Raw genomic sequence first — 27,610 nt, forward strand, 5'->3', positions numbered from 1 at the left:
GTTTAAAGATTGTTTTTACTCATTATATAAGCTGATTGAGATGACAGAGGAGCAAAACAAAAGAGGTGATGGCTGGAAGGTTTTCAATTCATCTTAACCTCTGGCATTGCTCTGGGCAACCCTCCAAACCATCCGTCTTTCCCTGCCAAGCCATTACAATAGGAGAAATGCCATATGCAAATCAGGCCTGGTCCCAGCCCAAGAGGGGCAAGTCCAGCCAGAACTGCTCGGTCACACAGGAATCTTGTGCATTTCCACAGAAGCTGTTGCATAAGATACAACAGCAGCTCAGGTTGGTTTGTGTTGGGTGGCAGAATAAGCCCCTTTTGGAAAGAATTATGGTCGTGAATCATTGCATATCATTTTAGGAGCAAAAGAACAAGACAAGACTACATTGCGCGGTCTCTCAGCACTGCGCGGTCTCTCAGCACTGCGCGGTATCATGCTCAAATGCAGCATGAGGCGATGAAAGGTCTACTTGAAAATTATTGCCTGCATCTTATTCTGAGTGTGTGATAATTTATTTAAGGTCTACAAAACAAAATCAAGCAAACTTTTGTTGAAAAATCTAGTGGCATTGACCGCTATAGTCTGAAGTTTAGCCTGTGATGTCCCACTGCTCTCCACCAAAGTTAGGAAATCACTGATCTAGTGGAGGTGAGTCTTCATTCACTCTTCCCAAACTCCCACAACATCTTTGTTCCAGCAAATGGAAAACACACCTCCGCAAATTACAGTTTTATTTTATTGTTTTAAGTGTGCACCTACCTCGAGAGCAGCAGCGCCTCTGCAGAGTGAGGGTGGCCAGCATTTGGGCGGGCATCTTTTAACAATAGCACAGCACTGTGAGTTGCGGTCTTTGTGTCAGTCTGTGTGCGTCCATTGGGATTAAGTCTTGGTCAGGTGTGGGCAACGCTTGGCTCCCTTTCAAGAAGAGTAGGCCAAATTTAAGACTTTGCACACAACAGAAGCCGAAATATGCAGGAAGCAGGTGCAATCCAAATAAAAGATGAAGAATTCAAGGTGAGGCAACCGGTCATGTAATGGAGTACCACTTGGGGTTTGATTGTAGTAATGGGAGCAAAATGAAATATGACTCACCCTAGCTGTGGGGGGCGGACATAGCCTTTAACGTCCCGCCAGCCAAATCCCAGGTAGACCCAAGCAAATCAAGGGACTCCGCGAGGGCTGTGGGCCATTAAGGGCCATGTCCACGCCCCATAATGGGGGTGAAAGTCATTTGCACCCTTGGGTTTATCAGGGTTGCACATTTGTTTTCTTCCCCATTGGAGATTGGCATCGTTTGCGCATCTAGTCACCGGAAGACATTGTTTTTTAAAAGACTACCGCCATAGGGAAAAGGGACTACGAAAAGAGTGGCTGGAAGATGGGAGGAGTGCAGGCAGAGAGCACAAAGCTCCAGTCCAGCAGGAAAGTGGGGAGCGAGGGAGGGAAGGAGGGAGGAGAGTGAGAAAGGGGTAAGGATAGTTTTGGAGGGTGTGGGGTGGGCAGGCTCCCCACATTAAAACACATTTGAAAAAAAATTCAAATGGTACCACCTGGGGAAGGTCCTCGGGTGGTTGGAAGCAGCAGGTGCAGAATGTGTCTTCTCGTCGACTGTTCCAGCCACCTGATTGGCTAAGCACTCTTCCCCCGGGTGCGATTACACTTTTATATGGTCAGCCAATTTATAATCTACAGTATCCATTTATTAAAGGACTCCACTGTAGTCTATGGGAGCCTAGAATATGCCAAGGAATACATGTGGCTTGATGGGTCCTTTTAGTGGGACTGGGATCAAAGACCAGGTCAACTATAACAGGGCAGGTTTTGAGTTACAGAAATAGCTCCAGGTGGAAAGCAAAACTAGACACGGGGCTACTGGATCGGTACAGCGTTGTTACATCGACAATCTTTTTCGATGGGAGTGGTTACCAAATTGTTTATTAAAAAAATATGTGCTGGTGGGTAAAGGTATATAAGGTGTAAGGGTTAGGGAATAATGTTAAATTAAGAGGGAGGGGTTGTGGGGGAGGCCATCAACAACCCCTCTCCACCCCCCCACCGATAATGTCGATGAGTTTTAAAAAGAAACTTTTCAGTAAAAAACCCATGGGAAAATAGACTGTTGTAATAAGATTGTACTGCTGGACCAGCCTTCCTCAACTGATCAGTTATGAGCTAAGATCTAATATGTGGGGTGGTCCACAGGGGGGCCTACAAATGGCACTACTTTTAATTTTTTAAAAAATGTTTTTTGATATAGCCGATATAAATCAACTTTACAATATATTATTCTTAGAATTACAATTACAATTCAAATTAAAAAAACAGACAAAATAACAGTTAAATCCATTTCAATATTAATAAATCAATTTCTTATGCAAAAAGGATCAGGCTTTGGCTTAAAATGTACACAAAAAAAGAAGCTGAGCAAATGTAAACAAAACACGATAAAATATAATAAAAACGAAGAGCGATAGCAAAAGGAATAAAACCATACATAAAGCCAATTGTAAGGACAATCATTAACTCTGTTGATTCAGGAATGTCATTCCTACATTTAAAAGTTACATTTTGTTTTCTTAGATGTGTATATAATGTCATACCAGTTCAATATCATATGCACAAATGGCACTACAATCTTTAACACTCAGTGAGTGACCGTAGTGAAAAACCTGGCAGATGTTCCAGACACTATGAGCAGGAAAATATGCTGCCAGAGGGCAAATGAGGATACAGTACCCCTGGATGAGCATTGCATGTTTACAAAGTGTGGTATTTTATGGGTGCTCAAAGACTTACATTACGGGGAGAGTGCAGGGGTACCCGAGGTGCACGGTTCTCAGATGAGACCAGGGGTCGAAGTGAACGAAAAGAAGTAGTGGATCTATGTTCCGTGCTAGCTTGCCCCCGCTCCCCAAAAACCCCATCACCACGCCCCCTCCCATGCACAATCCAAAGCCTCATGCAAGCACACCGGCTATTTAAGGGACTGCTCAGTGCAGTGCAAGTTTCAACTTCTGCCTACAATTTTATTTTCAAACTAAATCATTCCGTAATGCTTTCTTTTTAAAATAAAAGTATAGGAACAGTAAAACTTAAAAAGAAAAAGTAGAGCACCGCTCCCAACCGTTCCCGCCCACTTCGACCACTGGATGAGACTGAACAGTTACTCTCAGTCACACTTACGGTTTTTCTGGTTTTTCCAACCAAGCTTGTCTTATGAATGTTGCGATCCATCTTCCAGGTGCCACAGTATTCTAGGGAAAGTTTCTAGAAGCAAATAGAAGACCCTCTGCTGGCCTGGCCAAGACATCCCTCAAGGTGTGAAGTGGCAAATGTGCCCTCTCTACGGCAGTCGTGTGTCTGGGCAACACAGCTGTAAAGAAGGCACTGCTTCCAGGCCCTCGAAGCACTGGCAGGTCAGTAGTGCAGTCCATGACCAAAGGGAAGATACCACGATCCATGGGGACAGTCAGCGGGTAGTAGTAGGCTTAGCAAGGGGCTTGCCCTCAAAAATCTACCACCCTGGGCCATAAGGACAACAAAGTGTTTTCCCACATAACACTTTTCATTCCCAAGATTCAACACCTTCCTGTATGATGCACTTTTCCCAAAATGTCTAATTCTCTCCCCCAGTAAATGATTAATGCTCTTTGCAGTGTAGCCACATTCCAAGCAGTGCTTCATTTGTAAACAAAGTAAGTGCCAGGGCCCAGAAAATCGTGGCCCGGGCAAGTTCAGGGCTAGAGCTATATCGGCCCACCACCAGCCCATCACACTGATGCTGCTCCATGTCACATATTTGGCGCTGCAGAAACTGCTGGCACACGCTAGTAGTGGGATGGATGCGCAAGGAGCACACATGGGTTGAGGAAGTATAATGCTTTAAAGTCGGAAAACAATTGTTATGGCCAAAAACCATAAGAATTTTACAGACAAAACGTAAACTTTTTTGAGCTCAATCAGTAATATACGTTACACCAAAATGGCCCTTCTGGAGGGTATTTGCTCCGTGTGTGAATTGATGATTCAGCGTTGCCCGGTTACAAGTTGCTGAGCACTCTAGCAGAGCAGTATCACTTTAGAGAGCTATTTCCACTGGCCTGTCCTCCGCATAGAATGGTCTCAACACACCCAATGTGTCTTCAGCCAGAGTAACTTTTCAGGTTGCTAAGTTGTAAACCTCTGTGTTCCCCCGAGGTCTTGATTGGGGCCACCAGAGCCTTCAGCGAGTCTAGGCTGCAATCATAACCACATGACATTGATATCGGTCCATTGGTCCACCCTTTTGAACTAGAACTTCTTCCCCCGCTGCTTCCCTCCCCTCTTCAACTATCATTGCTTATCTAATTTACAATTGGTCATTTGATCAAAGTATATATGGATATGGATGGTTGAGAAATACACATTAATGTTACGAGAATTAATTTATATATATTTTGGGTGCGCGCAGTCGACTAGTATCTTTTCACTTTACTTTAGGTCAAGGGTAGGTCCTAAATAAACTAGCACTGCAGCACGCCATTACAGATTATCAGTGACCTAAGCGCACTGCAAAGCGCGTTACCCAATTTGTGAGATTGATTGTAGATAGCACTCTACCCTTCCAACAACACATCAGGAAAAAGGGTCCGGGAGGATAACTCAGGGGCAACGTTCTCCCCTTGGAAGCAAGACGACACAGAGCAACACAGGTTTGCTCCCCGAATCCGCGCTTAGAAAGCTCTGGGTATTGAGCTCATTATAAATAACCAATCAAATCACAAGACCAAGCCCTTCCTCCTGCCCAGGAGTTTCCAAAGAGTGCTGCAGGCCCTAATATGGACAGGGGTAGCACCCTCCTCGCAGAGCTCTCAGCTACGCATCTGGCCAGCCCCAAAGAGGCACACCACACACTGCAGCTCGCCACATCACCTGTTCTAGCCCATTTGACCATATCACCCACCACACCTTGCATACATTTCACTGGCTCTCCATGCTGGCTAGGATCTGGTTCAAAACCACATGCCACACCTACAAGGCAACCACAGCCGGCGCGCCAGCCTACATGATGACCAAACTAAAAACACTTGCTGCCACACAGTCATCTTGCAGTAAAACCATCACCTCACTGGAAACTACACTGGCTCGCCGGGAGAAAGCGAGGGAACCGTCCTTCTCATGCTAAGCGCAGTTCCGTGCACCACTAGCCCGGTGGCAATCTGACTGCTCCATTTTCTTTAGTTTAGGAAAGAACTGAAAACCTGGCTCGTCCAACAACAGCTTGGTGTGACCTGGAATCTGTCTATCCGTGCACACCCCTATAATGCAGTGCGACAAGTATTACTAATGTTCACCTGATAACTTATTAATTGCACGCTACCAGTCTTTTGCTCTATAACCTGTCCATGGCTCTGCTGCTCCTGAGCTAGGCTTGTGCAATAACAATACATAATGTTATTAACAATAGTCCCTCATGTGCACACCACCGCTTCAGTTTCAGTCCTCACACTTCAAATGGGGACTTGCTCCAGTAAATTGCGATTAATGGTCTTTTAAACCACCTGAATGAAGTATATTTTGATCTGTTGAGTCCGCCAGCATTGCCTGTGTCACAGCGGTACATTTAACCTGCGCCACTGAAAGGATGATACAAAGTGTTAGCACCTTCCTAAATCAAGATACAAAAATTAAGATATACACAGCTTAAAGTACACAACGATTATTGGCAGACCCCATTGAGCAAATATTGCTCTGCTAACCATAAGGGTGGCGGATTCTGTGCTATTTGGGCACATGCAATGCTTCAAACGAACCACGTAGTGCACAAGACTTGCCTGATCATCACATCCACCTGCACGCCGTAGACCCTGTGCTCCACCGCTCTTCGGAAGGACATTAAGGTGTGTTCTGGTGCAAGCTACAATGAAAAAAATAAAGAATTAAAAATGCAGTCGGCTGATATGATTTCCAGTTAAGTCCATTAATAATTCCTTTGCATTTATAATCCACGAGAAGAACCATTAATTGATCACGTCGGTTTCACTAGGATCAGACTTGTGGTAAAAAAAAACACAAAGAGAAGTTGCGAAATGAGTTCATTCATAATCCCTTGCAAAGTGACATAGCACATGGAAGAATCGTCTATTGCATCCCATGCATTTAACGCTCAACCATGGGCCGTGTGCAGGTGAAGGCACAGGTCCTCTACTTGATTGAGTTTTCAGACAACTGGCCCGCTTCCAATCTGTCTACACAGAGAACCCCGAATTTGCCAGTACAATTAATGAGCTTACCCCCAAACACCATGTTGGTTGCCAACCAAGCTTGCCTAATGAATGTTGAGATCCATTTTCCAGGTCCCACCGTTTTCTAGGGAAAGCTTCTAGAAGCAATCGCAAGGAGATCCTCTGCAGGCATTGCCACTGGTTGGCATACACAATTCCTGCAGACACTAAAGGAGGACCCACACTATTGCACACAAGTGTAGTAAGAACTCTGGCCACCCTCACGCACCCCCAAACCAGAAGATCATTGCATCTGTCAGACAATCTGCCTTCCCATACAGACAGACCCTAATCCATAATAAGCAGTCAAGCCCTCTAAGGATAATTAGCCTTGCTCACCCTCACACACTCCTGACACACTCCGGACACAACTGCGTGTCAAATAAAGAAAAAAGGGTTTCCTGTCGTAGGGAAACCCGCAAGCATTGGGTCATGAGAATGGGCCCGCTGTCAGAACCAAGAGGTTGCCTATTTAAATATTAACTTATTTTCTTGATTTTAAAGTGTTTACAACCAAGCACTGTATACAAGTTAGAAAAAGCGCCAGCATAAATCCATGAATTGAATAAGCGCAACCAGCATATTGTAGCAATCCATTTGATTTGAAGATGAGGAAAGGGGAGTTTTAAGAGAAGACTGGGAGCAGAACGAGGAGACTGGGGAATAGAATTCCAGAGTTTAGGAGCAAGAAGGGAGGAGGTGCGGAAACAGGACTGGGCACAGAGGAGATGAAGGATGGAGTGTAGGAGCAAGAAGGGAGGAGGCGCAGAAACAGGACTGGGCACAGAGAAGATGAAGGATGGTTAATAATGAAGGTGAAGATGAATAGAGAGACAGAAGGGGGGAGCAATCCCACATACCAGGAGAAAGATAAGGGGGCACAGACATTTAAAAACAATGGAAAGATGGTGCAAGTGGGGGTGCTAACCAGGAGATGCTAGGAAGTAAAAGTAGGGTGAGAATTGAGAGGAGATAGAGCATGTGTGCCATACGAAGGCTGCGCAACACAGCCTGACCTTTAGAAGGAACCTTCACCAGAGACACGCAGAGAATAGCTGTGCAGGATAGTTTTTTTCTTAAACCTTATTTTTGAGGTTTTTCAACTTAATACAAACATTCTCACCCACATTAGGGTGTATTAACTGTGCGCCGTCCCCCCTGCTCCCCACTCCCTTCTCCTCTCAACTTTGCCTCCCATCTGTTGCCTCCATGAGTCTGCCTTTCTCCTCTCCGTGTCGTTCTTTCGAGGTGCGAGTCCATGAGGTTGGGCTGGTTACATGTCCATGCCCTGCGTGCTTTGGGCCCTTGACGGAAAAGGAGTGGTCTCTTCGGCTTCGTTGATTAGGAATAATACCACTGGGCCCCAAATATCTGGTGGGCGTGCGTGTAGGGGCAGCGTCTTGACAAAGTCTGACTTTACATCTTGGCAATAGAGGATATCTTTACGCCAATTGGCTACTGTAGGAGGGGGCCCCCGAACCCATGACATGGCGACTCTCCTACGGGCGAGTGTTAGTAACAATCCTGTAAGCTTTCTTATTGCCGGTGAAAGTAGTTTTGTCATCCCTAGTAGTGCCGCCGTCGGAGTGGGTTGTATCTCTTCTCCCACAATTGCTGCGTCGTCTCCAGAACCTGGTTCCAGAATGAAGTCAGCTTGGGGCAGTCCCATATGAGGTCTTGGGGCCTTGGGGTTCCCACATCTTTCACACCTTGAAGATGCTTCAGGTTGTTGTTTGTTTTTTTTTCACAGGTGTGAAGTAGGTCTGGTGCAGATCATTAAAATGGATCACTTTAAGGCAAGAGTTGAGAGCTATTTTCTGTGTTTGTCTCAGGATAAATGTCCATTCTTCCTCTGGAATGGTTGTTTGAAGGGACTTTTCCCATCTTGTTTTCGCGCAGGTATTGTTAGGAGTTGTGTCGGTGATGATGGATTTGCAGATACACGAAACTAGTCTGCCTTCCCTTTGTGCCTGGATCACGTTCTGAAGAAGCTGCCAAGACAGAGGTTGCCGTGGAAAGGTGGGAAAGAGTGTTTGAAGGGTATATCTGGTTCTGAAGTAGATACATGTGTCAAGGGAGGTGTTGGCGCCTCTCAGTTTTGCCTGTTGGGGAGTCAAGAAGATGCCTTCGGTGAATAGCTCGCCCAGAGTGTTTATGCGCAGCTTCTCCACCCATTGGTGGAAGACCTTCTCTGACGTCAGCGGGATTCCTGGTATGAATGTGACCGGAAGGAGAGGTGAGTATTGTGTTTGAACCTCATATTTTTGGGCAATTCTCTTCCAAATCTTATACGTTGCGAGTACTATGTTCATGGTGTTGTTGGGTACTGGAAGCTGGCTGATGATGACCACCCTTAACAGATTGGGTCTCGCCAGGGCCCGCTCAATTTGTACGTGTGGTCTGACCATATGCGTGGAGTACCAAAAGCTAAGGAATTGTGCCTGTGCTGCCCAAAAGTATTTCTCCAGGCCTGGAAGGGCTAGGCCTCCGCTGGACACCGGGAGGGTCAGTGTTGAGTGTGCCACTCTGGCTGGTTTGCCTGCCCACAGCAGTTCGAGGACCATGCTTTTCAGTCTCTTCAAGAAAGATTGTGGTAACAAAATAGGAATGTTGGTGAATAAATACAGAAGCTTCGGCAGTATCACCACTTAACTAGGGAGGTTCTTCCCCACAGGGTCAGCGGTAGTGTCTTCCATCGTGTAACTTTTTCCTGCAGGGCTTTTTCACCACTTCCTCGTAGTTGTCTCGGAATACGTTGTGATAGCTTAGTGACATCTGTATCCCCAGGTAGCGGACTCGGGATGTTTCCCATGTAAACTGAAAGTCGTCGACAAATGCCTTGGTAGCTGGGGTCAGCGGAAATATGATGGATTTAGTCCGATTAATTTTTAGGCCGGATATTGCCCCGAATTTGATTACCTCCCTCATGACTGGGTTCAGATTTTCGATGGGGTCTTGTATGAACAGTGCCGCTTTGTCCGCGTATAGGAATATGATCAGCTTGTATGGGCCTATGTTGAGCCCCCTGAGGTTTTGCTGTTCTCGAAGATTGGAAGCCAGGGGTTCCATTATCAATGCAAATATTAACGCAGAGAGTGGGCACCCCTGTCTGTTGCCGCGTTGCAGCTCTATGGGGGCCGACTTTGCTGAACCCACGATGATGCTGGCTTGGGGGTTGGTGTATAACAGGGATATCAATTTGATAAATCGGGCACCCAGGCCCATCCGGGTGAGCACTGCGAAAAGGAAGGGCCATTCCACCGAGTCGAATGCTTTTTCAGCGTCAAGCAGGACTGCGACTGCTTGGTGGGAGGGATCCAGGGCCTCGATCATGCCAAATGGCCTCCTGATTCCGAAGGTCGTGTTGCGTCCGGGTACGAATCCAGCTTGATCTGTGAGCACAAGAGCGGGCATCAGTGGCAGCAGCCTATTTGTGAGCACCTTCCCCAAAATCTTGTTGTCGAGGTTGAGCAAAGAGATGGGTCGGTACGATGCACAATCTTCAGGTGGTTTGCCTGGTTTATGTAGAAGGACTATGTTGACCTCGCAGGTGGACTGAGGGAGGAATCCCTTTTCCAGTGCCTCTACGTATACTTCGGCGAGGAGGGGAGCTAGAGTATTCGCAAATGGTTTGTAAAATTCGCCTGTCAGGCCGTCTGGTCCAGGGGCTTGGAATGTGGAAGGGTTTTGATGGCCTCGATGATCTCTTCTGGCGTGATATGTTCATTGAGGGGTTCGTGTAATTGCCCCTCTACCCAGTACAGTTCTGTGCCTTCCAGTTATTCACGTGGGGCTTCTGAGTTCGTGTTGTGTTTTGAGGTATACAACTCCAGGTAGAAAGTTCTGAAATCCTCTGCGATTCCCTCATCAGTGTGTAACATCGCGCCTTGTCTGGATCGTATTCCTTCGACTGTTGTTAGTTTCCGGTCTGCCTTTATCAAATTTGCGAGGAGGGCTCCGGGTTTTTGGCCTTCGCCGTACTGGCAGACTTGCCCGCTGCGGTTTAGGAATTTTATTTCACGATCTGCTACGGTTCTGAACTTCTGCAGTTCTTTTAGGGCGGCTTGAGAACCTGGGTCATTCGTGTTTGCGCACCTGAGCTCAAGGTGTTTTAGTTGCTCTTCACAGGCGTCCAGTTCCCGTCTGATTAGTTTAAGGATGCCGTTTTCTTTAGCAAGGCAGACTCCTCTCGTGAAACACTTTAATGTTTCCCAAATCGTGCTCATTGTGGACACTGTGCCCATGTTGGTGTTTAGGAATGCGGATATCTCCTCTCTTATTTCAGACGCGAATACTTGGTCCTGCATGGAGCCTGCTTTGAAGGGCCAGCGCAGTAGAGGGGGCTTGTGGCTGGATGGGGTGCAGATAAGGGTTACAGGGGAGTGGTTGGAGAAAGTTTTGGGCACGATTTGGCAGGGTCCGCATATCAGCGGGCTTCTCGCTAAGATAAATAGGTAGTCAATCCTGGAGCTGGTGTTGTGCACTGCCGAGTGGAAGGTATAGTCTCGCTGATCCCAATTTTGGACTCTCCATGCATCTATAAGGTCGAAGGCTCTGCAGATTTCCTGTATTTGGAAGCTGGCTTTAGAAGTAGGTTGAGGCGTGGTCGGCGATCTGTCTTTTGCTGGGTCTAGAGCTGTGTTCAGGTCACCTCCCCAAAGTATGGTTGCCAGGTCTTGAGTGGAAAGGTGAGTCAGTACCCAGTCAAAGTTGTTAGCTCCGTCTACATTGGGGCCATAGGAGTTGACAAAGATGATTTTTTGGCCCTCCACGATACCGCACACCAGAAGCAATCTGCCTTTGGAGTCTTTCTCCGTGTGTACTAGCCGGAAGTTGACTCTCCTACTGATTAGGATTGCCACCCCTCTGGAATAGGACGAATATGAGGAGAAGTACCTGTGGCAGTCCCAGTTCCGAGCCCATAGGTTTTTTTTTCTGGGGAGTAGATGCGTTTCTTGGATCATGGCTACGTCGATCTCATGCCTTTTCATGTATTGTAGAATCCTCCTGGTTTTAGAAGGGAGGTTGCCTCCTCTAATGTTCCATGTTGCGACTTTGAATTGCATGTTCGAATTGCATGTTTACTTTGATATCGTTTGCACTGTCTCGCGGGGTCGCAGCATCTCGTGGCCGAGACCTATGGTCGACAGCTGGAGGGTTCTTTGGCATTCGGAGGAGGAGAAGTTCTAGTGGCTGGTAGATTGGAGGGTCGATGGGGGGGGGGTTAAACTAGTGGCGCATTTCCCTCCCTCCTTTTCTGGATCCTTCCTTTCACGGGCAACCCCCAACTCGCCCGTTTGTAAACTTGAACAGGAGGCGGGTCCCAGCAAGGCCAGGCTGTCACCTGATGTCCATCCCATTAACAAGTAACTGTTGGGCAAACTGTTGCTGGGCAAGGGGCACTAGGGTCTTCCCAAGCATCCAAGCCCCGTGGTAAAAAATTTAGTGTTTGCTTCAGTGAATTTGTTGTGTTTAGCCGATGTGTTTCTCGCCTCTGGCCTTCTTCGATTATGGGGGTTCCTGTGGTTTCTTTCTCTCTGTGAGCGTGCCTGGTTAGGGTTCAGATCAGGGTAGCCTGCACGGTCTAGGAATGTGTTTGTTTCCTCCGGCGATTGGAAGAAGTGGACCTTCCCCCCATGTTGCACTCTGAGCCGTGCCGGGAAAAGCATTGAGTAGGCTAATGGTGGTCTCTGAGCCTCTGTCTAATGTTGGCAAAGGATCTTCTCTGCATTTAGAAGTCTGGGTAAAAGTGGATTTTGTCACCTTCGTGGAGCAGATCACCTTTCTCCCTGGCCAGTCGGAGGATAGTGTCACGGTCCCTGTAATTGAGTAATTTCGCGATTATTGGCCTGGGTGGCGTGCCTGGGGCAGGTCTGGAGGATGGGATTCTGTGTGCTCTCTCTACAATGAACAAGTGGGATGGGGCTTCTCGGCTGAAGAGGGATGTGCACAGCGACTCTACGTAGTCTTCCATTTTCATCTGTGACTGGTGTTCTCTCACTCCGATGATTCTAATATTATTCCTTCTCGAGCGACCTTCTAAATCTTCACACCTGGCATTAGTGGCTTTCATTTGGGCTTCGAGTTGGGACACTTTACTCAACAGGGATGCCGTGCCATCATCAAGGTTGGACACCCGTTGCTCGACTTCATTTAAACGTTCTGTGTGTGTGTCCATGCGATGTTGTAGGAGGTCGACCTTAGATGAGAGGCCATCCATTTTATTGTTCAAGCTGCCTGTGCCCACTTTCAGATCTAGCAGGAGTCCTTTGATTTCAGAGGGGCTGTCCTCTGTTTCCATTTGTTGGAAACAACCTGATGGGGGCTCCGACACTTCTTGTAGCCTAGGAGTTGCACCGGTTTTCGAAGGTTAGTTTTCGTTGTGACTTGTCTGATTTTCCCATTGCGTCTGTGGTGTTGGCGGTAACTCTAGGTTAAAGTCTGTGTTTCCCTGTGGTGTGGGAGCTTTGCCGATTTCCCGATGAGGAGGGGCAGTTCTCTCCGCTCCGCAGAAGGTGGCGGGGGGGTTGTAAACTGGGGTGGCCACCCTGTGGAGTGCGATGCCTGTCTTGAGCACATTAATTGAAGCTCCTGCGATCACTCTGCTTTCTGGGCAGGTGTTGTGGCTGAGTCTGGCAAGGGCTACGGCAGTCCTCTTCGCCCTCTTCTTTGGGGGGGCGCTCCCTCGGGAGATTGTCTCTGCTGTCCTTCGTGCGATCTCGGGTCGTTAGAGGCTTGTTGTGTTGCGAGGAGTGGCTGAAGCGCCCGGAGATTAAGGCCGGCAGGCGCGCTGTTGGTTAATGCCCCACGTGCTACCTTTGAGGGGGTACCTTCCCCTGTGGAAAGAAGGCGCGATTGGGCCCCGTGGCGGTGCGGGCATCCCTCACATCTCCTCCCCGCCCTGGAGAGTAGTCCAAAGACGTTATGGAAGTTTTCGGTTGAAGTGTTGCGGGCGGGGTGGGGCCCGCCGCGCCACAATTGCTCCGATTCCTCACCGCTGACAGTCTATGCGCAAGGGGGGGAGGCCTAGCATGAGTCTATTAAATCGGGAACCACGCTCCGCCCTCCCTCGCCGTACCTTGATCCGGAGACAGGCTGCGAGACACCCCTCCTCGGTCACTGTCAGGATCTGCAGAGTCTCCCGCGGTCCGATGTAGCCCGGGGCGGCGTGGCAGTGTTCAGGGCTTCCGGAGTCCAGCGCTGGGCTTCAGCTCTTGTACTCCAAGTACCGACCAGCAGCAGTCGGGGCCCCGGTGGCGCGGAAGGAGGGGAGACAGCTCGGCCCTTCTCCCGCAGCACCTCACGTTCCCCCGTAGTGCGGGGCGAGTGCTGTCGTTTTGAGCGAGCGCGGCTGGCACCTCCTCTGGAGCTGTACTGCGGGTCTGCCTGAAGCGGGGGGTCTTGCTTGGTCTTCGGCTGCTGCAGTGTTTCTCCTGAATTCCACTCAGCGACAGCCTCCAGGACTTGGGGCGGCAGTGTGTCCCAGGCCGCCCTCGGGGCTTGTAGGGCCATTAGGGGGCAGAGGGGCGCCGATTCTCCCCCAGATTTCGCTGGATAGTAGCGCAGCAGGTGGGCTGCCAGAAGAGAGTCTGATTAGGTCTCTGTTCACCGGACACGGCAGGATTATGAAGGATTGATACGGGCCTGTGTGGGAGCTCAGACCAAGGCGGCCATCTTGGTTGGCCCTCTAGCGCCCTCCACCTGTGCAGGATAGTTGCTGATCCTCTAGAGAGGAAGGCAGGGGCTGTCAGACAGTACTGGACACTCGGCTGTTGAGGCCCATAGGCTTTCGCCGTGTCCAAGCTGCTCATTTATTCTGAAATGCTCTACCAATATATGTCGAGTCTAGATGGACCGCTCAGAGAATTGAACCGATACCAATCAATGGCTTCGGCCACAGAACAGATATCTGAAATGGGCTGAAGCTAAATGATTCTTATTATAAAAGGTTTTTTTTGTAGTGCAGTGCAGCACCGCGAGGCTGCTTCAGTGCGCTAGCTAATGCATCCTATTCATCTCCGATATTTGGAGAGGAGCTCTCATGGGGAAGTTCTTCCTGGAACTATGTGATGCTTCTGCTAATTGAATCAATAATGCTGGATTCCGAGGGACATTACCAGGGGATTACGGCCCTCAGCCCATTAACGACTGGGTCAGCTGGTAATGGCCAAAGGGAGGGTGATATTACTGCTAAAAGAACATATCGCTCCGTGAAGGTAGAGTGTTTTGTTTAAAGCAAGGAAAGAAAGGAGAAACGTTGGCATGTTGGATCAGAGGGCTTAAACAAGCCATTATTGCCCTCTGCCACTGTACTGTCTGCAATGGAGCTGCCACCATTCCAATGCTCCCATCTGTGGTGAACCCAGTGTTGCCGACGCTTGGATTTTTGACACCTAATTAACTGCTCTGACATTCCAGTAGGGTAAAATAGCATTTTGGAACTGGTAATTTTTTTTAATTCTTTTAATTTGTATGAATCCAACTAGACAATCCTCCCCCCCCCACTCTGCTGAACATGCATAGATCACTATCCGAAGCCCATATTGTACAACTGGATCAAGTAGAAATACAGGAGGGCTTACCCTGTTCCTCCATTTCCTTAAACGTAAAATTGGAAAGGAAATAGAAAGTCCATATGCGGGGAATTATAACTACTGGAGAGTTACATACATTCATTATTTGTACATCGTCATATTTGAGAAAGGGGATGCAACTTCTGCAGATGCTGCATTCACTCCCAGACAGACCGCGTGCAAACCAGACTGTGCAGCAGGGGGCAGCAGAGTATAAGGCAAGTCCGGCAGAGGCGAGATTTCTCAGGGCATCGCGCCAAGTGCAAACATTTTGCTGCCAGGCACTCACCTGCGACCAGATTGTCCCCGTGCATGAACAAAGCTGAGCATAGGCTGTTTATCGCACCCACTTGAGGTGATGTTTCATCCTCCTGGATCACTTATCTTGCCATGAGGTAAGCGCAGCAGGCCAGAGAGCCGAATTTTAACTCACTTAACAGTGCTGGAAATGGACAGAATTTACGGGGGAACACACCCTCCAAACCCTTTTTGGTGATGGCGGATTGTCAGTGGTATGGACGGTACTGAGGGGCGGCACGATTATAGAATGCTGGTTGATTTGCATAAAAATAGTGCATTTTGGTAACATAATAATGACCACTAATTTATCAAACGTGTCTGTGCTAGTAACTCAATGGTGCATTCCTTCTGAGCATGCAATGCACACTGGGTAGGGTGCTCATTTCCTCAGTCAGAATGGTCACCCTGACAGTAAAATGTGTGCAAACCATGAGACATATATACAGCGTTGGACAGCTCCATTGTTTCAGTTTGGGCTGTTGAGCAAAGGACGACTTTCAGATGCAATCTGTGAAAACATGTGCTGTGTTGCTGCTGCATTAGACATGGGTCCTCAAATTGTCTTTTTTTTGGGTAGGGTGACCAGACATCCCCGTTTTTTGCCGGGACTGGAAATTGAAGCTCTGTCCACCTTTTGTCAAGATTATAATTCCATTGGAAACTGCAGTGGTCCCGGTTTTTTGGTAGTAGGTCTTCATAGCTGGCCGGCACAGCTGGGACACAAGAAATGCTGCATTTTACAACTTAAGATAGTGTTAGTTTGTGATACATTAATTATAATTATGTTTATTTGAACAATAACGCTTAAACCCCCTTTTCCTCCAACCCCTACTGAAGCCACTTTCAAGAGTTAGTCCTACTTTTATGTTAGTTGCCCGTCCCGGTTTTTTACATTTTAAATCTGGTCATCCGATTTTTGGGCCTCGTACCTACAAGACACGGCATTCCGGCAATTCAGTTTTTGCAGGAGTGCCGTTCCATCTTGTGCCGGCCCAACTCCTCCCCTCCCACTCACTAAAGCTCAGGAGTTAAGGCAGAGTGCACAGACTCCGCACAACCCACTTACGAGAGAAGGCTGCCACACTTGTGCCATTGTTTCGTATGTTCGGTTCGAGATTTTGTGTGTGACCATGACCTCAGGATAGAAGAAACATTTTTATTATTTTAACTGACAAAATAATCCAGGGTGAGAATGCGTTCTGCAAATCTACGTGCTTATTCAGAGAGTACCACTTTGCACCCTGATGGGTTTGCTCACCCTCTCATCATTCCAACATGAATTGAATGAATATATACCGTTTTTTTTTAATTGTGATTCGGTTTACAGAAACCTTACACATCAATAGTTTAAAATGTTTCAGTCATCACATCATTATCACACAGTTTATAACACTTAAATCCCCTGTACACATATACAACTCCATTGATCCTGTACATGAAGTACACTTTTGCAATGAGTAACTTGCTATTTATCTCATCATTTCATCGATCTCAATATTATATAATAGCAAGTTATCCCAATAAAAAAATATCCTCTAAAATCCATGTAAAAGGGGTTCGTCCAGCATTATATAAGTTGATCTTATAAAGTGAAATAGTGTAATTATCATGAGTTTACAATCAGCCGTAAACAACATTTGCCAGAATGTGTCATGGCGATCCATATATTGACCACAATGACTCGCCTCAACCGGCAATGCCACGATCATTCTGTTTGTGAACATTCAAGTATTAAGTGCTTCCACGTTTCCTCAGTGTGTTGGCGCAACTGGCATACTCGATTTATTTTCTCTATCCCTCTCTGGTGCCCCAGGATGTCAAATTTGCATAACATATTTAGCCTAAAGCTAAAATAGGTCAATCTAATTTTCCTGCTGCCTGGAAACAGAGATCGATATGCTGGCAAGGTATCAATTCTATTCAGTGCAGATTTAGAATGCTCGCACATTTTGTATTTTTTAATTTTGTTGGGACCAGTCGCATAATTGTAATTTGCCTTTCACCCTATTCGGGTTAAGGGCTTTGTCCTCACTGTTCAAGCAAGCCTATTTCACGCAGCCCAAAGGCCTCAGGGTGCTCACAGAACACAACAACAATAAACAGAAGAAGAAACAGATGCATGCTTTTATGTTAAATTAAATCAATCGACTCCTTTATCAAATAAAAATGTTTTAAAACATTTTTTAAATTGTGCTGTTGAAGCACTACTTCGGAGTTTAGAGGGGAGAGAAAATTCAAAGAGCAGGAGCCCAAGCATCAAAACTAGAGCCAGAGGACAGAAGGAAGTCAGAAATCAAGGTTAGAGAGCAGATCTTCACGGGTGTTCAGGAGAGCAGTTTCTGTGGCCCTGGCTGAAGCCGACTGATGGTCATGGAGACAACTAACAGATTCCGTGTGGAGAGTAAATTGGGAGATTGCCAGCTTTTCCAAGAGTTTGCCCAGCAAAGCAGTGATGGAAATTGGGTGATGGTGGACAGGTAGGATTGGCAGACGGCTTCTTGAGGAGGGGTGCACAAGGGAGTGCTTAAGGGGAGAGCGGAAAAGTTTCAGTGTCAAAAGAGTGATTACAGAAATCGGCCAAGGCTGGAGCGAGGGTGTCAATATGGTCCTTGATGGTTCTGGAGGAGGAGTGGAGCACCTGTTTGGACAACACTTTCATAGATCGGACTTACCTAGAAACCTCATCAGGTGTTGTCAGAAAGAAAGAGGAGAGAGGAGGAGGAGTAGGAGAGTTGTCCAAAGGGGGCTGAGAGAGGAAGAGGGAGAGGAAGAGGAGATAGACGACAGGATGTCTCGAGTTTTGTGGGGAATTGAGAGGCCATAGTACAGAGGGCCTGGGAGGGAACATGAATGGTAGAGACTGCAGCAGGATTGGTCAGGTCCTTGCAGATTTTAAAGAGTCTGGCCGTGTTGTTAGAAGCCGCAGAGAAGCAGGCTGGAATGTGAGCTCTCTTCTTGGACAGGACAGAGAGTCGTATTGCCTTTGGAGCAGGCGGCAGCCAATATGTCAGAGGATGTGCCCGAAGCCCTCCACTTCCTTTCAGCCACCCTCCACTTGCGTTTCAGGACGGCAAGGTCGGAGTCAAACCAAGAGTTGCATTTGGAGGAAGGCTTCAGCCGGATTCCCATGACAGGAGTAAGGGTGTCCAGAGTGTTGGAGATAGAAAGATGCAGATTAGAGAGGGCTGTGTCAGAGTGTGAGTCAGCTGCAGGAGTAGGAGCAGAGAAAGTAGAGGCATCCACTGACACGCTTCATGGGCCAGGTGACCGCAAGGGAAGGTGATCATGCTGAGGTGGGCTTTGCCAGCGGGTCAGAGAGTTTCAGGTGAGAGGAAAGTAGAAAATAGTCAGTCCAAGAGAGAGGAGTGATGAGAGGGTTAGAGAGGGGGATGTCTGAGGAGATTAGAACATCCAAAGTATGTCCAGCAGAGTGTGTCGGACCAGAGGGCATAATGGAGAAAGAGAGCGTGCCGCAGAGGTTGCAGAAAAGCCCAGAGGCAGGATTGGTAGCATCGAGGTGGGTGTTGAGGTCTCAGAGGAGGAGAAGTTGAGAGGTAGAGGCAATGAGAGAAGAGTAGAGGTCAGCCCACTCAGAGGAAAAGGGAAACCTGGAAAGGTGGCCTGGAGATAGTGGCACAGTCAGAGAGAGGCCAGGAGAGATAGAGAGCCTGCAGACCAGGCATTCAAAAGGAGGAGTAGGCCTGCATAGGAATGAATGAAGCAGGGACCCACTCTGGAAAGATCAGAGCTACTCCGCCTCGGGGTCGGTTGGTTCTGGGCTCAGAGAGGATCTTGTAGCCGCCTGGGAGGAGAGTGTCAAAACCTGTGACAGAGCAAGGACATCCAGTTCAGGTTCTTCGAGGAGGTGACAGATGTCAGAAGAGTGTTTGACAGCAGAGCAAGAGTTGAGAGTAGCGACGTGGAGCAGATTGCCACTTTTGAAGGACTTCTGGGGAGAAGAACTGGGGTGAGGTGCACTCGGCCGAAGTGAAAGAGAGGTCAGAGAGTGGGCAGAGGTTCAAGAAGAGCCATCAGGGTGCTAGTAAGAGTAGCAGGATAAGGATGGACGTTGATAATAAGACGGAAGACGCCTATCAAAATGGAGGAGATTGGGCTGAGGGCCATGGACCAAGATGGTGCCATTCAGATAGACATTAATGATGACCTTGGAGGAGTGAAAGGAGGCCAAGAGGGCCTCCCACTGAGTGCCACCATTAATGGGAGAGGAAGACATAGGAGAGAGAGACGAGACCATATGAAGGGTCAATAAGCCTGTCGAAGGGAACGACAGAGGATGTTGGTGAGAGTCTGCCTGGAGGAAGCACTGATGTAGGTATCAGCGATAGGTTGGCCTGGGTTGGAGACCAGGATATCCCTTTTGAACCTCTTCCTCCAGACTTACTGAGAGGGATAGGATATGAGATAGAGCAGCAGTTAGAGACGATGGGAGAAACAGAGAGCACCATAGAGGGTGCAAGGGAGAAGGTGCGAGAAAAGCATAGCCCACCGCCACAATGCAGAATCTTCAGAGGGGTGGGGATGGGGTCGGGGCGCCAGTGTCACAACCAAAAGGGGAAGACACAGGAGGAGAAAAACAAGTGACTCACAACAGTGCAGCAGCACCACTTCTGGGGTGTGGAACCTAGAGAGTGGGAGAGATCCTAATGGGACATAGTGAACAGTAACACAGTTACCACAATTTAAGACACACAGATTCAAAGTTTCCTAAAAGGGGACTAAAATACACATTTTTAGACACAGCTGCAATGTAAGCCACACAGATTCAAATGTTACTAAAAGGGGAAAAAAACCCTATGTGATCTAATATTCTATGTAAAAACCACTTGTATTTGGATGACTTTTTTCTCTTCCGCTGATCATCACGCAGGATTTCCTAGCTTTGTCATTTAAAAAATGCTGTAGTGCCGTAATAGCATGGGTTAACCCAACCAGTGTCTGGTTAAAAACCATGCAGTAATTTGCGTTGTAACCCCTCAACGCTCACACCGGAAAAAATGCAACCACTAGGGAAAAAGGCCCACGACACCTCTTGCAAGGAGAACAAGGTTTACTCACAAAAATACAAGTACATACCAGTAAAGAACTCTGCTGCCACGAAGCGCTCAGACAAAAGTGGCATGAGCAACGGGTTATAAAGGTACATAACATCATGAGTGGCGTACATTACGTAGGTTACAAATCCATGTAGCTGGTTGGTGCGCCCCTATACACTTTAAGCCTGCTCCATAGAGTATACCAGGTGATTGGACCCAGCATCTTCTGTCCACCTTCTTCCTCTTCGCCGTCATTGGGTACAAAGGCTCTAATTGGCTGTGTAGTTATACAATCTGTAGCACTACAGTGCACCTTGTAGCAAGGACATGAGCGAGGAGGCTACTTTTGAGATTGTGATAACTTCTTCAGAACTACGTGAATCCCCGCACCAATCCCAGACAAGCTGATGCCTCCACAACTTTCCCACCCACAGTCCTAAATTTCTTACCTTCTCCCCTGGCACCTCGTAGCACAAAATCACATGAACGAACGGTCGGGGCAGCCCATCACCACTCTCCGATCTTGCTGGTCAATTGGCCATTTTATAGTTGTATGGCCAAAGGTCTTGGGCTGGTCAGTGCATTGTGTCCTGGACTCGGGGTCTTGGGCCGCAATAACTTAGAAATCTGGACTGGCGAAGGCCTGGAGCCCTCACCCTCCTTCTCGTGGGATAGCTCTTCAAAGATCGAAGACGGACCTCTCTTGGCCTTGCAGGGCACATTCCTTCTAAGTTACATGCACTAATGATAAGAGACGATGGAGAAGTGTGTGCCTTAAATTGAATTATCATTCGGCAGGGCTGCCAGGGCTGAAAACAAGAGCAGTACATACACCCCACCTAACCCTTGGTATGGAATTAAGCATACTGGCATAGCCGTGGCACTAGGCCTCAATTTCAAAATGACGTCTAACTTCTAAAAAGGCGTTTTACGGCATACGTGATGTTAATACCAAAATTCACTATATTCTGACAACTTTTCCTTCTACAATCGCCTCTTACGAAATCGCTGAGGGGCCTGGGACATCCGCTCCTGCTCCCAAATAGCGTACACAAGAATGATTACCGGCAGATTCCCAATTTTTGATGCAAATGTTCGAGAACTGAGTATAGCGACAACCATGTTGTCCATGTATAAATGAAAGAGATGTGGCGCGAGCACACAACCCTGTCTTCATCTAAGGGTTGTTGGCACCTCCCTAGTAATTTAGCCAGACTTATTGATCTTTATTTACACAGTACTATCGATGTGAACGGCAATAATGATATTTAACAGACTGTTGGATACCCTGTAATTATAAAGCTTGCCTCACAGCCTTGATCGATCAACGTAATCAAAGGTCGACGCAGGGTCGACACAAGCCATATATAATGTACTTCCTGCACAGGCTTGCTGTTGTAATATCCTTATTAAAAGAACATTCAGAGTGTTCCCAAGCCCATCTATAAACCCAGTTTGGTGTTTGGGAATAGCATCGATATCCGCGATCCATTTTTCGAGATCTTGTAGCACTGGAGTCCGAAAATCTTGCTGCATGAATCTTGGAGTGCAATTGAAGGAATAGCAGTGAGTAGGGCAATTGTACCGGCTGGATTTTTTTACAGTGCTATGAAATAACACAATCTGTCAGTAGAAAGCACTATATGAAAGGAAAGTAGTCAGTAATATCAGTGTACATCACTAAACATACTGCATTAGATTAGGCTTTTATTGTGCTTAATTTGTGGAAAAAATAAGTTCCAGGGCACACGTATTTTCTGGCACACCTGGGCACATTGGGGCGGGCAACCTCCTGCCCACTGTTGCCACCATCCACAGCTGTGTACCACCGTAGCAGCATTTTTTAGAGTTAAAGCTGCAACTTTCCCCGGCCATTGTGTGTGACGGATGCACTACTAACGGCAGACGTGCAATTGACAGGTACCAAACAACATAAAATACCAGTTTAAGGCAAACGTTTGAGTGCTTCTTTAAACATCTCTTAATTATTAACGTTTTGCTAGGATTCTATAGTTGGCAAGTGGAATCGCTTCTTAACCGATGAACTTGCCTGCTCAACACTGCAGCAAAACCTAATGCACAGGTTGGCACTCACGACAAACACTCCTCTGCCACTTTAGAGTGGCACAAATCGATGACTTCAGGCATCTAATAGCAGGTGCTTGAGTCCAACCCAAGGGTAGTCTAGTGAATGCCATTAAGGAGGTGACTGCCCTGTTCTACGAGTTTATCCAGATCTGAACCCTAGCACTGCCCTCCAAACCTTGCATCAATCCTCAGGTGAGCATTTATTTGCCTTGCCTGCTAAGCAGAATACCTGGGGGGACTGGGCTGCAAGCCCCAGCCTGCACTAAGCCTAAATTGTTTTTGGCTGAAGGCCAAGGGAATATGTACTGTGTGTGTCAACATGGAGAGAACATTTCAATTTGACAGCATATTCGGATGGGTGTCTGTTCATTTTTGGATGACGAGAGCCCTTGGCAGTGTGGTGCATGCAAGTCTCATCTCCAATTAGTGAACCGACAGATGCTCCCTTATTTTGATTAATTCAGAGTTTTTCCCACTGCCCAGAGGATTGCTAGAGCACAGTCTTCTGCTATCCCTTGGCCTATCCGTGCTACTTACTTAGGGCCTCATTACGAGTCCGGCGGTAACCTGACGGTTTTTCCGGCTTTGTGATTCCCGGAATTACCGGGGCATTACAACCTCGGTGACCCGGGAATTCCGGAGTCACCGGGGTTGTAATTTATAAAATTTATAAAGTGCATGGCATGTTCATGCTTTGTGTACAGATATGCAACAATGCCATCGGAAATGTATGCAGAAAGCACAACCAAAGCAATTAATATTATTGGATGAGCATGGTATGGCTAAACTATTCATATGCCCGTTTTAACCAGGTAAACATATTGCATAATGCAGTGATGTTATATGTGAACTTTAATTTCATTTCCAGTTGGACCAGTCATACATCCGCAACAAAGCAATCTCTACTGAGCTATACATATCGGTTTTGTACAACCAACACTATACTATTGCCAATCTTTAATTTGTGATGTCATGTCTCTGACCAGCACCCCTCATCCATTCCCCAGAAAATCCTCCATATCTCATTTGCATACCCATGAATCCCTGCTTCAGTCAGGCAGTGCTACTTGCCCTCTGTATATCAGGGTATATTTTCACATTCAGTGGTTTACAAAGAGTGAAGTCCTGAGAATTTAGCACATGGTTACCCTAACTAGCATTTTTTTTTATTTTTTAGAAACATTGCTTTATTGTCAGATTTATTCTATTTTAGACATGGCTGTTGACTACAACACACAAACCGGAAATATCATAAGATCCTTAAAGAAAAAAAAGAATGCACATTATAGCATAAACCAAAATGTACAGAAAAAGTTTGTGTTATGCAGGGCCATCTATGACGGGCTAGGTGGCCAAAGGAGTGGTCTAGAAAAAAATAGGCTTTTTGAGATATACCTATAATTGGTTGGCACTATACTACATTGGTCGATAAGGAAAACACAAGGTGGTTGGACAGGTCTTATTTCATCTGCCTTGGTCACCTTCAAGCAGTGCCATGTTACGTGGTGAGGAAGGTGAGATGGGTGCACTGCTATGTTCTAATTAATGGAGATGCTGCCCACTTGTTCTCATGTCTGGGTTTTCACTGTCAGTCTTGTTTGTGGCCTTGGCGCGCTGCCTCTGTCTGGATGTGCTAAGGAAATGGCAGGTGCGCCATCTAGTTGGCTCTGGCATAAATTACCATTGTTTCAGTCATGTGGTAGAGGTATCTAGTGTGATTTAAGCTTCCTATGCTTAAATCTCTTCAGGGCGCACTGACCTTGGTTGCTGGGGGCTCGTCTGACCTCTGTGAGGCCTGAAAACTGTGTGGCAAGCACTGTGTTAGGCTGCAGTATTTCAGAATTGCGGCCCTGTTGGGTTTAGTCTAAAGTGGCAGTACTTCCGTTCACTTTCCGCCATGTTGTGCCCTTCATCTCTTACAAGTTAATGTTCTTCCCGTCTAAGTGCAAATATTCTTCATGTCTACATGCAAGTGCTCTTCATGTCTGTCTGCCAATCTTTTTCATGTCGGTGTGTGTGCGCTGCCATGTAATAATTTTCTACTTGTGTGTATAATAGTTGCTGAACCTGCCGGTCTGCTTTGTATCACACAATCTATTCTACTCTCAACGGCAACAACAGGGCTCTTAATGTTTTGTTAACAACCTACTGCACCTTTCTCAGCTTATATTTCCGGTCATGATCATGATGGGGAACAGGTGGGGTTGTTGGGGGCTTTCCCAATACCGGTGCAACTCTCATCTCCATTACCACAAGACAAAAGACTTCTGTACAGTATGGTGTATTGTTTTTTTTTTTTAAATAGAGGATATGATCTCAAAATATAATGTGTCTCCAGGGTCAGAAGGATGCTCGAAATAATTCACTAGAGCTCTGATTCCTTAAATTCTGTCCCTGGGTCACATCACTAGTCCTCCTGATGCACTGTTTGCCCCAGATCACAAGAATGCAGTGGTATGAATCCCTTCACATTGTGCCAATTCTTATTCTTTCCTCCCCGGAAAATCAGGACTTCACAATTTACTGCTTGATCACAATCACAATTGCCAATCGCTTTAATTCTCCCAGTATAAAAGAAATACCTAACAATATACCCCTTGCTAGAGGCACGCACCTGAGTGTCTATTTACCAGCACAGATGTGGTCTCTTTCCTCCAAGTGGAGCATTAGAGAAGTGTTTTTGGTATTTGCCCAGGATCAGAAGGATGCACTGCATTAAACCCCTCCATCTCCAAGTGCCGGGTAGTTCAAAGTCCCTATGCTTACATTAATTCTGACTATATGATGTACCCATGATCACAAAGTTCTACTTGCTACGATTAAGAACCACCCACCTGATCGGGTATTATGGCCGCCGGGGGACAGGAAAAAGTAGTCCATCTTCCCTTTCCGTGGTGGCTATAGTAAACAAAGAAAATGGCCACCATGGAAGGCGAGAAGGGAATACATGTAGTCCCTTCTCTCCTTCCATGGCAGTCATTGAAGTACATTGAAAAAATGTAAACAAAAAAATGGAAGGGGAGAAGGGACTAAGTGCAGTCCCTTCTCAGCTTCCATGGTGGGCATAAAAAAAAAAAAACAAGCAGTGTGAGGGGTCACGCAAAAGCGTTAAAGGGCTAACCATCAGGTAAGGCTTGCAAAGGAACCAATCGGTTCATTTCCGAGCAAAAAGAAAACCCACGCCGGGTACTCATTAATTGTTTTACATGTGGCGAGTTGGCACTTTGCAAGACTATTGGCCTTAAAGACATTACTAACAGCATGTTGAACAAAGCAGACATACCCGATTTTCAGATTTTTCCAATTTTTGTCAATAAATACATATAGAAAACGAATTGTGTATTTAGGTGCAAAAATGAAAAACAAGGAGCCTTAATTGTAATGCAAAACGGGGTAATGAATGACCCTCACATTTCTAAGGTGGGGGAGTTCCTCCCTTGAGGGGTCCTTGTATAATTCTTACCACCACTTAAGTCGGAGTCTCCATCTAGCCCATGGACAAAGCACTGCATACCATTGAATTAAACTGTCAAGGATTTTCTCATATAATGTAATGCAGAGATACATTCACTATAGTATGTTGCCACATTACAATGCTCTATGTTAGAATGTAGTGATTGATTCACGTGTAAGGCACATTACATGCTGCAGCTGAATATTTTCACACACAAGTAAAATGCAATCTCGATAGACACAATATCACAAAGCTGACACACACCAGTAACAGATGCATCCTACCATTCCAAGTTGGCTCATGAAAATAATGGCTTAGCAAGGATGTTCAGGCCCAATAGGAGGTACTCTCTACATCACACAGCAGATTTCTTTGTTATTTTGCTTTGTTATTATACTGTTGACTACAGTAAGATTGGCAGCCATAGAGAAAGAAATGGCACATTATAATGAAACATAACACCATAATCCAGGGGCCAAGCAACAATAATGCAAGAACAAAACATGTAATGTCACACCAAAGTATACAAAATCTATGCAACAATCAGCATGGGAAAGAAAGAAGCTCTTAAAAGCAGCATAGCATTCTACAAGCCCCTCCCCAATTAAACAGTTCCACTTGCTTATACAAATGGCTGATATGGCAGACAAGCTCATTCTGCATAAAGGAGCAGTTGACTGACATCAGGGCCCCTCTATTTTATATCTTCGGAAGCTCTGGCAGAAAGCTAAAACGGCCTCTAGTCAGACCTAAAAAGTTTTCAATAAGGAAGAGAGCACAACATTTTAAGTGAACCACACTTGGAATTTCAGTTTTCAAGGATATGCGATAATTGAATCAAGAAAGGACAGATTTTGAGCACGGTACTGAACACTTAAAACAATAGTTTTTAGAATTAAATTCTAAGCATTTGATTATATTATTGTTGAAATTTGAAATTGTGGTTTAAAAGTTTAACCTGACACGCATATTTCTCCGATGTCTCATTACAAAAATGAGAATATTTAAGAGACATTAAGTCTCAGCCAATCAATGCAGATGTATGACCCATAGGGAAGAGACACAGAGTCCCGGTCAGTCAATGTAGATGTGTGACCTATAGGGAAGGGACACGGAGTCCCGGTCAGTCAATGTAGATGTGTGACCCATAGGGAAGGGACACAGAGTCTCGGTCAGTCAATGTAGATGTGTGACCCATAGGGAAGAGACCAGAGTCCCGGTCAGTCAATGTAGATGTGTGACCCATAGGGAAGAGACCAGATTCCCGGTCAGTCAATGTAGATGTGTGACCCATAGGGAAGAGATATGGAGTCCCGGTCAGTCAATGTAGATGTGTGACCCATAGGGAAGAGACCAGATTCCTGGTCAGTCAATGTAGATGTGTGACCCATAGGGAAGAGACACAGAGTCCCGGTCAGTCAATGCAGATGTGTGACCCATAGGGAAGAGACACAGAGTCCCGGTCAGTCAATGTAGATGTGTGACCCATAGGGAAGAGACACAGTGTCCCGGTCAGTCAATGTAGATGTATGACCCATAGGGAAGAGACCAGAGTCCCAGTCAGTCAATGAAGATGTGTGATCCATAGGGAAGAGACCAGAGTCCCGTCAGTCAATGTAGATGTGTGACCCATAGGGAAGAGACACGGAGTCCCGGTCAGTCAATGTAGATGTGTGACCCATAGGGAAGAGACACGGAGTCCCGGTCAGTCAATGTAGATGTGTGACCCATAGGGAAGAGACACAGAGTCCCGGTCAGTCAATGTAGATGTATGACCCATAGGGAAGAGACACAGAGTCCCGGTCAGTCAATGCAGATGTATGACCCATAGGGAAGAGATATGGAGTCCCGGTCAGTCAATGTAGATGT

The 27,610-nt window shown here is 46.6% G+C and overlaps 1 protein-coding gene across 2 annotated transcripts in view; it reads right to left on the minus strand.

Annotated features, from left to right (window-relative positions):
- The window catches only part of GDPD5 (glycerophosphodiester phosphodiesterase domain containing 5), a 1,185,048-nt gene that overhangs the window by 125,187 nt on the left and 1,032,251 nt on the right, over positions 1-27,610 (minus strand). For both annotated transcript variants that reach the window (XM_069640071.1, XM_069640072.1), the window contains one exon: positions 5,823-5,905. In XM_069640071.1, coding sequence (XP_069496172.1) covers positions 5,823-5,905 — 83 coding nt within the window. The remainder of the gene's footprint in view (positions 1-5,822; positions 5,906-27,610) is intronic.

The sequence above is a fragment of the Ambystoma mexicanum genome, chromosome 7q, assembly GCF_040938575.1.
Source record: "Ambystoma mexicanum isolate Mex_15411 chromosome 7q, UKY_AmexF1_1, whole genome shotgun sequence".
NCBI classification, from domain to species: domain Eukaryota; kingdom Metazoa; phylum Chordata; class Amphibia; order Caudata; family Ambystomatidae; genus Ambystoma; species Ambystoma mexicanum.